At 41.2% G+C, this 11,776-nt stretch overlaps 1 protein-coding gene across 1 annotated transcript in view; it reads left to right on the forward strand.

The window, feature by feature from the left end:
* Positions 1–6: 6 nt before the first annotated feature.
* The window catches only part of PRPF38B (pre-mRNA processing factor 38B), a 13,360-nt gene continuing 1,590 nt past the window's right edge, over positions 7–11,776 (forward strand). The window contains exons 1-6 of the mRNA XM_015413133.1: positions 7–443; positions 7,395–7,463; positions 8,540–8,691; positions 8,775–8,835; positions 10,452–10,675; positions 11,455–11,776. Coding sequence (XP_015268619.1) covers positions 141–443; positions 7,395–7,463; positions 8,540–8,691; positions 8,775–8,835; positions 10,452–10,675; positions 11,455–11,776 — 1,131 coding nt within the window. The 5' untranslated portion in view covers positions 7–140. The remainder of the gene's footprint in view (positions 444–7,394; positions 7,464–8,539; positions 8,692–8,774; positions 8,836–10,451; positions 10,676–11,454) is intronic.

An 11,776-nucleotide genomic window follows, 5' to 3' on the forward strand; every position in this document is an offset into this window, starting at 1 on the left:
GGCCGCCATCTTGTCGGCGGTTGGTGGAGTTCGACGCGGCTCAACCTGGGACGCCTCCGCCTGCCTCGTTGCCGGCCTGTTTGCCCGCTTCTTCGGTCGAAGCCGCCTGTACCGTACCGCCGCCGGTCCCCGGTGCCGCCATGGCCCACAACTGCCCTGTTGTGGGCGCCGGGAATTGCCATCCGCCGCCGCAGCACCAGGGGGCCCAGCCGCCGCATCCGCAGGCCGGAGCCGTCTTGTCGCCCCCGCTGCCGCTCCAAAGCGCGGGCCCGAAGCCGGCAGCCTCGGGCAAGCAAGGCAACGTCCTGCCCCTGTGGGGGAACGAGAAGACCATGAACCTGAACCCCATGATCCTCACCAACATCCTCTCCTCGCCTTACTTCAAGGTGCAGCTCTACGAGCTGAAGACCTACCACGAGGTGGTCGATGAGATCTACTTCAAGGTGAGCGAGTCGGGAAGGGGATTGGGAGGGTGGCAGCGGCGGAGGCCCGCTCCTGCCTCGTGGGTCGTCTCCAGCTCCGGCTTCTCCCGCTGCTGCCGTCATTCCTTTATAGATGTGTGAGAATCTGTCTCGGTTTCGCATTCCCTTCTGCCATATTTTTGCGAAACAATATTAGGCATTTTTTTACGATCCCAAAATCAAGTCAAGGACTGAGCTTCATTGCTCTTAAAAGAGCTCAGTGTGGCTGTAAGAATTCTTTGTGGCTTTTATTTTTTCTATGATGAATAGCTGTAAAGCTCTCTGCTATAGTCTGAACCATATTGTTCAGGTTGGGGATATTTCGGTATTATTCGTGTATGGAGGGGGCGACACATTATGCAACTGTTCCACGTTGTCGAGATTTGGGCTGGTCAGACTCCTAAACCTGATGCTGGTGCCAGTTGAAACATTATATCTGTGTGTATAAGCAAGGGGGGGGGGAGAGAAACTGGAGAGTGTCATTGTTAATGTTATTTACTCTAGATATTTGTAATCGTATTTTTCCCAACAACTGAGACCCAAGGCAGACTTCAAAGAAAAAACATAATTTCAAGTAAAACATGCACCATTATTTAGCATTTAAAAGTCTCCTTGAAGACTTGCAGTTATACAGTTTATATTCCACCTTTCAACACAGTAGGGACCAAAATTAATTTACATTGTTGTCTTCATTTTCATAACCCTGTGAAGTAGATTAGGATGAGAATGTGTAACTGATTCACTCAGCACTCAGGAAATTTCCATGGCAGAGTGGGGATTTCCCCCAGATCATAGTGTGACAATTTAACCACTACATCACACTGGTTGTTGTGCCTTGAATGGTTATGATAGTGCATTTTTCTATTTTGCTCAAGTCCTGGCACAGAGCTATTTTATCTCTGTGTTTATTAAGGCTCATAATTGAAATATTTGTGCATATGAGTTATGTCTCTTTTTTTAAAATGAGGTACTTGTCCTGATATGGAGAGTAGGATCTCTTCAGCTTGATATATTTGGTCCCTGTCTTTAGTCTACTGTGTCCATTTGGTAGGGCCTCTTGTCAAGCAAATACAAATTCTGCAGTCTGAAAGTTGATCAGGAGTTGCTTATTTTCTGAATGCTCATTCTAACTTTAAAGTTGATTATTTTGTGCTGGAGTGGGAAAGAGGGATCCTCTGGAGTTAGCAAAATACCTTGAAATTGATCCAACAACTAGATGGGTCAAAAGTTCACCTATTATCTTTGTGTCCTTATGAACCCTTTGGCCCTTTTAAGATGAGACCTGACTGACTGACTGAATAACATGGATAGAGACCTGGAGTTTGCATTTTTTTAAATGAAAATATATTATGATGTTGGCATAATTTGATATGCTAATAGATCGTGTTCTTTCTGTAACCTAGAGGGAAATTGTTAAATGTATTTAGCTGTGCTGAACTGTGGCCTTTTCCACTTCTGTGTCTGAACTGTGTGTATCTCCAAAATGAGAGAAAGAGGCAGCTTTCATTGTATTAGCTTTTTCTTCCTGTGATTGTGATGCAGCATGTCTTTTTATAATTGATAAAACACTTACCTTGTGCAATCTATTTTTGACTAGCAGATATTCTCAGCTCTAAAGTTTGGTATGTCTAACCAAAATGAAGTTGTTTCAATTGAAGAAAAAATGTTGCTTTAATCTACTTTGCAGGAGGTAGTTCTGATTTTAAGACGCAGTGTTGTGTTTCAGTTTAAATTAAATTTGGGAAATCTGTCAAGATAATGTATTATATTTGTCAAGATGGCTTTGTTCATTTATGTGAATTCTAAATAATATAGACAAAAAAAGATGAAATGCTCTCCAGTGAGACATGCTATAAATACTTTCAAAGGGATTTATAAAGGATGTGCACTGCACGCATATTCGCTCAGAAGTAAGCTCCACTGACATTGGGATTTACTCTCTTGTAAATGGCCGCAGCATTGTACTTGGTGCCTGTATACATGCATCCCAAACGTTTGGAATGGCACCCACAACCTTGGCAATCCTTAAACTGCGCCAAACTGAATTATTCAGGAGGGTGTGTACAGGTAGTAGGGCTATATGATAATGATTCAGGAAGATGCTTTAAGAAAGGGAAAGGGACTAAACTATACTGATATGTATAGCAAGTACTATCTGTCATTGTGTGTATTAATGTGTAACTTTTTCATTGTTTAACAAATCATGTTAATACTTTCACCTTCTTTCTACTTTGTTTTGGATTTTTGCTTCCTTTCAGATGTACACAAGCCTAATTGTATTACCTTGTTCCTTGGATGTCCTATCCTATTGATTGTATTGAATGATACTGTGTAATCTGCTTTGCATCTCCATGAGAAAGGGGAATTATACATAATGTAAATATATTATCCAGTCTCTTTGTTCCTCTGGCAGAATGACATTCCATTTGCAGAAAAGGGAGTGGTAATTTCTTTCTTCTACTGCAGACCCTCACTTTTCCCCCATGTTGTTCCAAGGATCTGCTGATCCCCCCAGGAAAAAACTTTCCAGTGTGCTCAGGTGACCCTCACTGGGAAAGTCCAAATCTATATAGTCCACAGGTGGCTGGATACACACCAGTATATTTGTTCATGAAGGGGCTGAAATGTAGACATTTAAATTTTTTGTCCTCCAATGGGTTAAGTATTAATATGCCTAATTATTCTAATTCAGCACTCAGTTTCAGAAAAGAGGATGACTGCCTTACGCTTTTTCTGTAGTCTCATTCATGAAGGTTTTGAGCAACTTAAACATAATTTAATTAGCATGGGAGGTCTGCTGCCTAGGCAAATTCCAATTGCTGTTTACTATAGCAGAGAACCACTTGGGACAAGTGTGCTGCCCCTTCTATACAATTTTTTGTATCGAAACAATTTGTTGGTTCCTTTTTGTTATTAAAATATGATTTATAATCTAGAAGAGTGAGCAAAGACTTTCACATTTAATATTCTATCTGATTTTTTAAAAATTGCAATATTTATACATTACTTTGAAGCCACAGAAGCTCCCAAGGTGGTCTACATTAAAAACTGAAGCATTTCATCATAATAAAATAAGACTGTTGTAGGTATTTTATTTATTTATTTATTTATTTGATTTATATTCTGCCCTCCCCACAAGTGGGCTCAGGGCGGATTACAGCTGTTTTTTCTTCAGTGGTGAAGCCAGGGAACATAGCATCCCTTTTCCCTGTAAGGATGATGCAGGGCAGAATCATGAAGCATTAATCTTCCCTAGAGAGTTGTGCAACTGCTGCCTGCTTGGTTGCTAATGACAACATGTCTCAGGTTCTGTTTGATGTTTCAGAGATGTGAGAGGGCAGGGCTGTCCAATTACCACTGTCTCCCAGATAAAGATTCCCTGGTGGGTCAGCCCACACTGTCCAGGCATTGTATGACTTGTTTCACAGCCCTTTGAGAACCTTGTCCTGTCTAACTCTGTCCTCTTATCTGAGCAGACAGGACATTCAGTGCTCCTTCCCAGCCCTCTCAGTGTTCTACCCTTTTCCCTCTTTATAAGGCCATTTGAAAGTCCCAGGACAACACTAGTGACCTACAGCACCAGATTTTGATTTCCATAATACCATAATATTATGATATCATAATCATGATATTGATTAGATCCTCCCCACAGCAATAAACCTTTCTCATGGCTCATTCTCTTTTGGCCTGACCTACATTAGACAAATACAGGGCTTTTTTTCTGGGAGAACGTGCTGGAATGGAGTTCCAGAACCTCTTCAACGAAATTCTTCTAAAAATGTTTAAAAGTTCATGAGTTTTCAGTACAGATAGGAAACTTCATTTCCCTCTTGAGAGTTCCGGCACCTCTTTAAAAAATGCCCTGGACAAATATGAGGATAAAATGTATACAAAACTATTGATCATTGTAGAAAAGGCAGGATAAAAATGTGACAGGAGAGGGACATTGACATCATGTTGTATTTTAGAGGTGCTTAGACTTAGATGGCAGATGTAGGCTAGCTTTAAATTATTTATTTTTTTCTTTATCAACAGCTTCTTCCTGTACCGTATTGTAACTACTTTTAAGATGTGCTTATATTCAGAATGAATCTGCTGTGCAACTTGGCAGCTGTTCCAAGAGGGAAAGTCCAGTAAAGTATGAGATGGGCAGATGTGTTTAGTAGATTATGTTTTATGAAATACATGTTATATTTGTGATATATGTCACTAATTTAAAGATTTACAGTCTGATTCTACATATGCTAAGTTGGAAATCGATATCAGTGAATTCAGTGGGGCTTAGTCCCTGCTAAAGTTATAGAGCTGCAGCCTTAGTTTTATGGGCAAGTGTCTATCCCTGCTTCCCCCAGCTCATCACAGAATGTAATATGGTTTTTGTTGTTGTTCAATTGCACAGTCGAGTCCAACTCTTCACGACCCCTTGGACCACATCACGCCAGGCCCTCCTGTCTTCTGTCGTGCTCTGGAGTTTGCTTAATTTCATGTTTGTTGCCTCGATAACACTGTCTAACCATCTCATCCTTTGCCGTCCCCTTCTTCTTTGACCTTCAATCTTTCCCAGCACCAGGGTCTTCTCCAGTGAGTGCTCCCTCACTGTATTTGAGTTTCAGCTTCAGTATCTGGCCTTCCAGGGAACAGTCAGGGTTGATTTCTTTTAGGATTGACTGATTTGATCTTCTTGCAGTCCAGGACACTCTCAAGAGAGTTCTCCAGCACCGTAATTCAAAATAATCTATTCTTCAGCGCTTGGCCTTCCTTATAGCAATGGTATTCCCAGTAGTACTGTACTATGGTACTTTCCCCAAAATCTGAATACTGAGCTCCCTTCAAAGTTTGGTTCAGTTATGCTCTTGATATTCTCAAAAAGCTGAGTACCCCAATATCATTCCCTTCCCCTAAAACATACTTGAAGGTTGGCTCTGAATCAACATACTGGTGTACCTTTTTCTGGCAGTACCCACTGTCCAGCAGGTGAACTCTTCACCAGCAAGCGTTTCAGTTGTATAAAGATGTAGGAAACAGAGACATAAATAAATCTAGCAGTGACAAGGGAGCCTTCCAGCAGAGCATCCAGTAGCCTCCTTCTCCTGCCGCAGTCTTCAGGGCACCAGGAATCCTGGGAGAATGTCATTCCCAAGGGTCTGGTGTTAAGTCTAGCTTGAGAGGAGAAAGGAGTGGTAGCAGGGAAAGCTGTAATAGGATGAGACCATTCCACACCAAGACCAGATTTTGTAGCACTGTAGGCTCAGTTAGGAATGTACTAGGAGGGCACATCTTACAGCAGCATCTTTACAACATCTTACAGCAGCAAATTCATTAAGATAGCAGGCTTCCTGGTGATGTCCAGCGGCCTCATCAGAGTTCTTCTACACATTACAGTAGGCCAAATGATTGTGTATATTTAAACTTGCTATATTTAGGGTATATCATTAACTTCATTTCCATTAGTAGTAACAATCTCATTTAATGACCTCCAGAGACATCTGGATTGAGACAGGTCGGTGCTGCTATTGCTTCTTGACTTAACAGCGGTATTCGACATGGTCGATTACGATCTCATGATCCACCGCTTCACCAATGTAGGAATATGGAGGACTGCCTTACAGTTTTTTTTATCCTTTCTCCACGGTTGAGGACAGAGGGTGGCACTTGGCAAGAGGGTCTCTCTGTGATACCCACTTGAATGCAGGGTGCCACAGGGGTGATCCTCTCACCAATATTGTTCAACATCTACATGCACCGGTTGCGCCCCGTTACCCAGCTCTATCTGTTGATGAGCCAGACTCAGCCCCAGATATTCTGGACAGCAGAGCTGGCTGAAACTAAATCGAACAAAGATGGAAGTTCTGTACCTGAGCTGGGGGGAGGGGGGGTTGGATCAGGAATCAGGCTCCCAGCCTTGGATGGGGCACCATTGGCGTCAGTGCCGAGGGTGAGGAGCCTGCAAATTATTCTGGATGCCTCACTCTCTATGGAGGCCCAAGTTACCACTGTTGCCAGGTCAGCCTTCTATCATCTTCAGCAGATCAGGCAACTGGTCCCCTATCTCTCCTCCTGGGAGTTAGCTACAGTGACCCATGGAGTGGTTACTTCCAGGCTAGATTACTGTAACTCGCTTTACATTGGCTTACCTTGAATCTGATCCAGAAACTCCAGCGAGTGCAAAATATGGTGGTGCGCCTGCTCACAGTCACACCTGTGCAGGCATGCATTCAGCCGGTGCTACACCAATTGCACTGGCTACCAATTGAGTACCAGATCCATTTCAATGTATTTGTATTAACCTTTAAAGTCGTATGCAGGCTGGGACCAACATCTCTAGAGGACTGTCTCTCCCCATATGTACCCTAGAGAGTCTTGCAGTCTGCTGACCAACATTTGCTGATTGTTCCTGGCCCAAGGGACGTCCACTTAGCCTTGACCAGGGCCAGGCCTGGTGGAATATGCTCCCATTTGAGATCAGGGCCCTGTGGGACTTATTGCAGTTTCACAGGGCCTGTAAAATGGAGCTGTTCCATCAGGCCTTTGGCTGAGGCAGCAGATGCCCAATCATTTGGCCTCCCCTGCTGAGAACTTGCCCTGTGAAATCTGCCTATGTGAAAGACCTACCATCACAACTTCGGTCAGCGGGTTTCCTGTTTCTGTTGCTTGTTTATTAACATTGTGAGATCCATGAATTGCTGCTAACTAGACCAATATTTTCTTGTTTTAACTTTTAACTATTATTGCTTATTTAATCTGTTTTAATTGTTGGATATGTTCTGTTGTTACCTGCCCTGAGCCCGCTTGCAGGAAGGGAGGGATATAAGTCAAATAAATTAAAATTAAATTAAAATTCACAATACACAGTGCTTCCCAACAAAGAATCAGAAGGTCATAAATGGCAGCCTGAAATTAAAGCGAGTTTGATCATTCCCTTTTTGTTTGCAGGTCACACATGTCGAGCCTTGGGAGAAAGGGAGCAGAAAAACAGCAGGCCAGACAGGGATGTGCGGAGGGGTAAGTAGAAGTACGTGCCTTCTGAATTTTTGCAGTTTTTTTTTATGAAACCTACTTGTGTATAAAATGAACACTGAACATCTGGCAAATCTAGGATTGCTAGCTTTAATCAGTTTAGTTGTTATATCAGTCTCCTAAAGCCTCAGTTAATTAATTGTTAAGGGCATATTTTTATTGGTAGAACTGAGATGGAAGTTTCCTGTTAAACTGACTCCAAAAAGTTGACTCTGATTTGTTACTGAATCAAAACTTGGGGTGGGGGGGATATTAAATATGATGCTTCTTTCTAAAAATGAGAGGGAGATTTTTTTCTTTTTTAAAAAAAGTGTATAATTCAAAATGGTAGCCTATAAGGAAGCCGGCCCTGACCAGGATAGCCCAGGCTTGCCAGATCTTGGAAGGTAAGCAGGGTTGGCCCTAGTTAGTATTTAGATGGGAGACTCCCAAGGAATATTAGCGTGGCTATGCAGAGGCCAGCAATGGCAAACCACCTCTGAATGTCTCTTGCCTTGAAAACCCAACAGGGTCACCATAAATTGGCTGTGACTTGATGGCAAAAATAGTAATAATAATGAAGCAGATTAATCTTAATTGCTTAGAAAGTATGATTAATTGGTTGATGGTCATAGAAAATAAGTTTAGATTTTCCTCCAAGCATGTCTTCGATGTATTTACACCTGTGCTTAGGCCATTTACTTGTCTAAGTGCTCCTTCCTAGTTGTAGGAATAACTACATGTACAAGTGGCTACTGCATATAACGTTTGCCACTTGTGACATAGTCCTTGTTGAAGTGTTGGCATCAGTGGTACATGCTGGGTAGAAGGAGGGGATAAATACAGTTATCACTTTCCTCCTGGGTGATCATACACAACTCCTGAATGGACCATTTCAACTTCAGAAAACCACTACTCTAGCCACCTGTAGCTGATTCAGAACTTCCTCCTAAAGTTCTGAGCCTGCTTATTCAGGAAAAGGAACGTTGGCATTTATATAAGGAAGTAAAAATTTTTAAAACCCTGTGTATTACTCTCAGGTGTTCAATCAGTTGCCATTTTTTTCTTCCTAATCTCTCAAGGTGCGTGGTGTTGGGACTGGCGGCATAGTGTCTACAGCCTTTTGCCTGCTGTACAAGTTATTTACCTTGAAGCTTACCCGTAAACAAGTGATGGGATTAATAACCCATACAGACTCCCCATATATCAGGGCCCTTGGATTCATGTATATTAGGTAAGTAGTAACATGTGTAGCTGCCAACTAATTTAGTGCTCAAGAAACATTATTAAATTTACACAGTCTCTTTGTACTTCAAGGTACACACAGCCTCCAACAGATTTATGGGACTGGTTTGAATCCTTTCTTGATGATGAGGAGGTATGTCAACAAGGGTAATAATTTGTTTTCCTTTTTTCTTTCGTTTTCTTTCCAAAATCTTAGCTAAAGAAGCTTTGAAATAAAATGCTATAGGTTCCAAATTGTGAATTAAATTAAGATAGACTTTTTAAACACATGTGTCAAGCAGTAAAAATCCCATCTTTAACTTTATGCAAACTTATTAGGGACTAGGGTGTAGAGCCATGCTAACCATGTCCAAATAAATCCAAGAGAAATTTAGTCTCTCCTGCCCGGGTGGGGGGGGGGGGACCGAACACATCCTCAGTGTGATGGCCAAGGTTTGGAGAAATATTGCGGGTTTCATACTTCATGAGAAATTGTTTTTAAAAACAAGTGGACAAAATGTTAAAGAATTAAAGAATTAATTTGGGTTTTGACCAAGAAAATGAACACTTTTATGGCACCTGGCCTCTTCATATTTGGTGTAGAAGACATGATGTTCCCTTTTTTTAGGTGAGATTATTTTTTTGTGCCCCAGTTCTTGCTGTAGTATATGATATATTGAAATATAATTTTTTTGCCCTTTATATGGTAATACAGAAAGATGTTAGTTGTTGAACTCCCCAAAGTCATGGTCATTTTTGGTCCCTCTTTTCCATATTAGTAAAAAAATGCAGTAATACACAGAGTTAGAGTTTGCCTAAGTTTGTTAAAGATGTGGAAGCTGGTCAGCATTGTATCTCTGTTACATGTACTTGCCTAAGTGTTGTTAATGCTTTGACTACTTTGTTCATACTCTATTTTTGTGTGCACCTTTTAGGTACTTCATTAAGCTAATGTGTTGTTTTCTTCTTTAGATCTCTGTGCACCGATTTTATTTGGAAATACTGTATATGAACACTTAAATGTGTGTGAGTGCAAGCAGTTTTACATTTAGATTTTGTCTTCCTGTTTTAGATAACAAATCTCACTTTCCTTGTGTGCTTGCACTATAGGTTTGGGCCTGACAATAGCTGACTAACATGTCCTGAGCTGTGAGAGGGCATAGCAAGAAGGCCTTCATGCGGTAATGACCCTTTTCCGAGACAATGGTCATCATGGATTATGCGTTTCCAATTATTTGTTCCTTTATTTATTTTTTTGCATAACTCTAAATTAGAAACCTCACTGCTTCATGGCAGTTGGTTTGCTATTGCTTCCAATTTAAGTAGGGTCCATTTTGTGCCTACAGCTTTTTCTGATCATTTTAGACAGGAAATGAAGTCGTCCTAAATCTGGTTGGGCCACAGTGTTGAGTGTGATCACTGTCCTCAAAAATGTTACAAATTTAGCTCTAATTATTTTCTATTTGGTGGCATAAAGATTCAAGATGACAGTATATGCACCGGCTGTGTAAGGGAATTCGCTGTTAAGAAATGGACCCTTTGGTGTCTGACTGCAGGACTGGTACACACCTGCCTGCATACACACTAAATCAAAATCCCAGCCAGTAACCTATTTGGCCAAATACAAAGGAACAGGAGTTGAAGTGCTTAAGTGATCATATTTGAAACAGGAAAGATGGCAGTCAGAATAGTTGCATTTGTTTTAAACTGAACCTTAGGCGGCTTCTCACAGTCAGAATCTGTGTTCTGTTTTGTGTTTTATTTTTTAAGGACCTTGATGTGAAAGCAGGTGGCGGCTGTGTCATGACCATTGGAGAGATGCTGCGCTCTTTCCTTACTAAACTTGAATGGTTTTCTACGTTATTTCCGAGGATTCCAGTACCAGTCCAGAAAAACATTGATCAGCAAATTAAAGCCAGACCTAGAAAAATCAAGAAAGATGGCAAGGAGGGAATAGAAGAAGTGGAAAGACATACAGAGCGTAGACGTTCAAGGTTATACATAAACTTTAAGAATAACTGCTGTATTTAAATGTTGTCTTTCTTTAAATTTATGTCATTGACCTGTGTTCCTTTTTACAACATGCTTCTAAAAGTTAGTGATATTTATGTGCTGTAGAGTATATAAAGAAATTAATATTCACTAGCTGGGCAATCCTTATAAAACTATTTGATTCCTATACAGTTGTGGGGAGAGGGCTAGAATGGGTGTTAAGTCTTCTAAATGTAATTGTGTCCAGTATTCCACAAAATACTACTCAGTGGGAAAGATTTTTTTAAAATCCTGGCTAGTGTTTTAAAATCTGAAATCAGATTTGCTACTCATGTCTACTAAAAGCTTTTTCCAAACCCAGCCAGGAGGCCTCAATAATGTTTGATCTGATCATATGCATCTTTACTAAAAAGTGAAATCCCAGTGGGCTTAATGGTACTTGCTTCAGGTTAGTATGCGTAGGATTTCAATCTTAACTATATCAAATATCTTTTTATTGAATCAAGAGCTTTGTGGTATTCAGTCCAGCCTATTCTGAAGATGATCCACCAGAAATTTGCCAGTCTAACATCTACTTTATGTCTGTCTTTGCTGAACACTACAATAGCTGTAGTGCAGTTGATAGACGCTCATTCAAAAATGTTAGAAGATGGACTAATTTTGAAAGTTTAACAGTTACAGTAACATGGAGTGGAAAATGTATAAAAGAAAGTACAAAGGCTTCTGTGTAAAACCCTAATTAGGAAAAAAATGAGTTTCTTAAGCATTTCTTTTTGTATAGGTCTCCAAGAAGGTCCTTGACTCCCAGGAGGTCACCTAGAAGATCAAGAAGCAGAAGTCGTCATCGTGAAGGTCGTGGGTCATCCAGCTTTGATAGAGAACTGGAGAGAGAGCGAGAACGACAAAGACTAGAACGTGAAGCGAAGGAGAGAGAGAGGGAGAGGCGAAGATCCCGAAGTTCTGATCGGGCATTGGAACGGAGGCGAAGCAGAAGCAGGGAGAGGCACAGAAGTCGAAGCCGTGATCGAAAAGGAGACAGAAGAGACAGGGAAAGGGAGAGAGAGAAAGAAAATGAACGTAGTAGGAGGAAAGAGCGGGACTAT

Source organism: Gekko japonicus, unplaced genomic scaffold, assembly GCF_001447785.1.
Source record: "Gekko japonicus isolate JY-2015 unplaced genomic scaffold, Gekko_japonicus_V1.1 scaffold4279, whole genome shotgun sequence".
In the NCBI taxonomy this organism is placed as follows: domain Eukaryota; kingdom Metazoa; phylum Chordata; class Lepidosauria; order Squamata; family Gekkonidae; genus Gekko; species Gekko japonicus.